Here is a 3003-nt window from a genome sequence, read left to right as displayed (position 1 = left end):
AGCACACCAGGAAGCGGTGCGCATCAGAGAAGCTTTGAAAACGAGTTTCATCACAGGCCAGGGTACGGTGTGACTGCTGTGTTTGTTTCCCCTTCATGAATCCCCCCCCTTTATTGACTCCTTCCCTGTAAGCAACCCACCCTCCCCCTTCGATTACAGCTTGCTTAAGGAAATGAAGTCACTATCGTTTAAAAATCATGTATTCTTTATTAACAGTCATTCCCTGTAAGCAACCCACCCTCCCCCTTCAATTACAGCTTGCTTAAGGAAATAAAGTCTCTATCGTTTAAAAATCATATATTCATTATTAAAAAGTAATTATAAAAAGAGGCAGAGAACTGACAAGGTATCCTGGGTGTGGTTTGGGAGGAGGATAGGAGGGAAGGAAAAGGCCATTAAACACATTTCAATGTAATGACAGCCTTTTGGTTGGACTGTCCACGGGGGTGGAGTGGGCGGGTGCATGAAGCCTTCCCCCATGCATTCTTACATGTCTGGGTGAGGAAAATATGGAACATGGTGAGTGGTGAAGGTGGTTACACAGGGGCTGCAGCGGCACTCTGTGACCCCGCTGCTCTTCCTGAAGATCCACCAGACGTCGGAGGATATCAGTTTGATTACGCAGCAGCCCCAGCGTTGCATCCCGCCACCGCTGATCTTCCTGCCTACACCTCTGATCTTCCTGCCACCACCTCTCATCTCGAGCGTCTCTCCTATCTTCATGTTCGTCCCTCCTATCCTCACGTTGGTCCCTCCTGTCCTCACATTCACTGGCATCTTTCCTGTACTTTGCTACCACGACCTTCCACTCGTTCAGATGAGCTCTTTCATTGCGGGTTACTTCCATGATTTCCGAGAACATTTCGTCTTGCATCTTCTTTTTCCTCCGCCTTATCTGAGAGAGCCTTCGGGATGGAGTAGGGAGGCTTGAATAATGTGCAGCTGCATGAGGGAGGGAAAAAAGGGAGAGAAGTATTTAAAAAGATACATTTTACAGAACAATGGTTATACTCTTTCACAGTGAACAACACTATTCATCTTACATAGCACATGTGATTTCACTACAAGGTCGCATTTTACATCTTAATATTGAGTGCCTGCGGCTCTGGTGTTACAGATCTCACAGACGCAGGTCCGGGCATCAGAATTCAGCTTGCATGCGGCCATGGTAAGCCATTGTCTTTCGGCTTCTCCAGCCTTCATATACACAGTGCCCTCTGATGCTTCTTTCTTGTTAACATGTAGCAGCAGAAGCCAACTCCCCCATCCAATTCTCTAGGATGATTGCTTTACCCCTCCCCCAACCGCATGGCTGGTATCATGGAAGATCACTGCTAATCATCCCCTTTCCGCCCCTCACCGCATGGCTGGTAGCTGGGAAGATTCCTGCTAGCCAAACGCAAAAAAGCTCAGCTCTATCATTCCTCCCCTCCCCCCGCTTGGCTACGTGCAAGGAAGGCTTTCTTTTAAGCAACAGCCCAGTAGGAAAATGGCCATCTCTGTCCCCTTAATTAAATTCCTGAATTTCAACCAGGTTACCATGAACAATATCACTCTTCTGAGGATAACAAAGTGAGATAAAGAAAGGATGTTTCTTGAATGCCAGCAATCACTGGGACCATACGCAGCTATGCTTTGTCATGCAATGATATCTGATTACTTGTCACATGCATGGCATGGTAAAGTGTCCTACCATGGTGGACGGAACAAGACTGCCTTGCCCAGAAATCTTCTGCAAAGGCTTTTGGAGTACCTCCAGGAGCACTTCATGGAGATGTCCCTGGAGTATTTCCGCTCCATCCCCAGACATATTAACAAACTTTTCCAGTAACTTTACTGGCCGTGAATGCATCCCAAGCCCTCATGCAAATCAATCATTAAAAAACGCTTGCTTTTAAACCATGTTTTATATTTACAAAGGTACACTCACCAGAGGTCGCTTCCATGGCTTCACTGTCTGGGCTAGTGCCTTGGGAGGGCTGGGAGGGTAATTCCGTCTGGGTCAGAAAAAGCTCCTGGCTGTTGGGGCTAACGGAGTGCTGTGTGCTCACTGCAAGGCCATCCTCCTCTTCCTCATCTTCCCCCTCTGCAGAATCCTCAGCCATGGCTGAGATTACCACTCCCACCTCGGAATCCACGGACAGGGGTGGGGTAGTGGTGGCGCAGCCCCCTAAAATTGCATGCAGCTCAGCGTAGAAGCAGCATGTTTTCGGCCCTGACCCAGACCTTCCATTTGCTGCTTTGGTTTTCTGGTAGGCTTGTCTGAGCTCCTTAACTTTCACTCTGCACTGCACCGAGTCCCTGGTGTGGCCTTTTTCCATCATAGCCTTGGAAATTTTTTCAAATATTTTTTCATTTCGTCTTTTGGAACGGAGTTCTGTTAGCACTGAATCCTCTCCCCATATAGCGATCATAACCAGTACCTCCCGTGCGGTCCATGCTGGAGCTCTTTTTCTATTCTCGGGAGACTGCATTGCTGCCTGTGCTGATGAGCTCTGTGTGGTCACCTGTGCTGATCAGAGCTCCATGCTGGGCAAACAGGAAATGAAATTCAAAAGTTGGTGGGGCTTTTCCTGTATACCTGGCCAGTGCATCTGAGTTGAGATTGCTGTCCAGAGCGGTCACAGTGGTGCACTGTGGGATACCGCCCGGAGGCCAATACCGTCTATTTACGGCCACACTAACCCTAATCCGATATGGTAATATCGATTTTAGTGCTCCTCCTTTCATCGGGGAGGAGTACAGAAACCAATGTAAGGAGCCCTTTATAGCGATGTAAAGGGCCTCATAGTACGGACGGGTGCTGCATTAAATCGGTTTAACACTGCTAAAATCTGTTTAAATGCGTAGTGTAGACCAGGCCTGAGAATTAACATTAGCCTTCCCTAATAAGTTAATTTAGTATTGATGCTGGTAGCAAGGAATGGATATTGCATTGGTTTTGTCATTGCTGATTTGCTCCCATGCCCCTCTGGACTGCAAAGTTAAATCCTCTCTCCTCTA

At 47.7% G+C, this 3003-nt stretch overlaps 1 protein-coding gene across 1 annotated transcript; it reads right to left on the bottom strand.

Annotated features, from left to right (window-relative positions):
* Positions 1-271: 271 nt before the first annotated feature.
* Positions 272-2404, bottom strand: LOC127054836 (uncharacterized). The gene is made up of 2 exons (XM_050961125.1): positions 1931-2404; positions 272-942 (listed from the first exon to the last, which is right to left on the bottom strand). The coding sequence occupies exons 1-2, from the start codon at positions 2322-2324 to the stop codon at positions 407-409; spliced, it is 930 nt and encodes a 309-aa protein (XP_050817082.1). The 5' UTR covers positions 2325-2404; the 3' UTR covers positions 272-406.
* Positions 2405-3003: the final 599 nt, after the last annotated feature.

This window comes from Gopherus flavomarginatus, chromosome 1 (assembly GCF_025201925.1).
Source record: "Gopherus flavomarginatus isolate rGopFla2 chromosome 1, rGopFla2.mat.asm, whole genome shotgun sequence".
NCBI classification, from domain to species: Eukaryota; Metazoa; Chordata; order Testudines; family Testudinidae; genus Gopherus; species Gopherus flavomarginatus.
Note: the sequence above shows the minus strand (reverse complement) of the source record. Positions and strands in the feature narration are given on the sequence as shown.

Bases quoted from the DNA above. Each gene is read 5' to 3' on its own strand.
- LOC127054836 (XM_050961125.1), bottom strand. From the start codon at position 2,324: ATGATGGAAAAAGGCCACACCAGGGACTCGGTGCAGTGCAGAGTGAAA. The intron at 943-1,930 runs GTGAGTGTACCT...TCCCTCATGCAG, and splicing joins AGCCATGGAAGCGACCTCTG to CTGCACATTATTCAAGCCTC.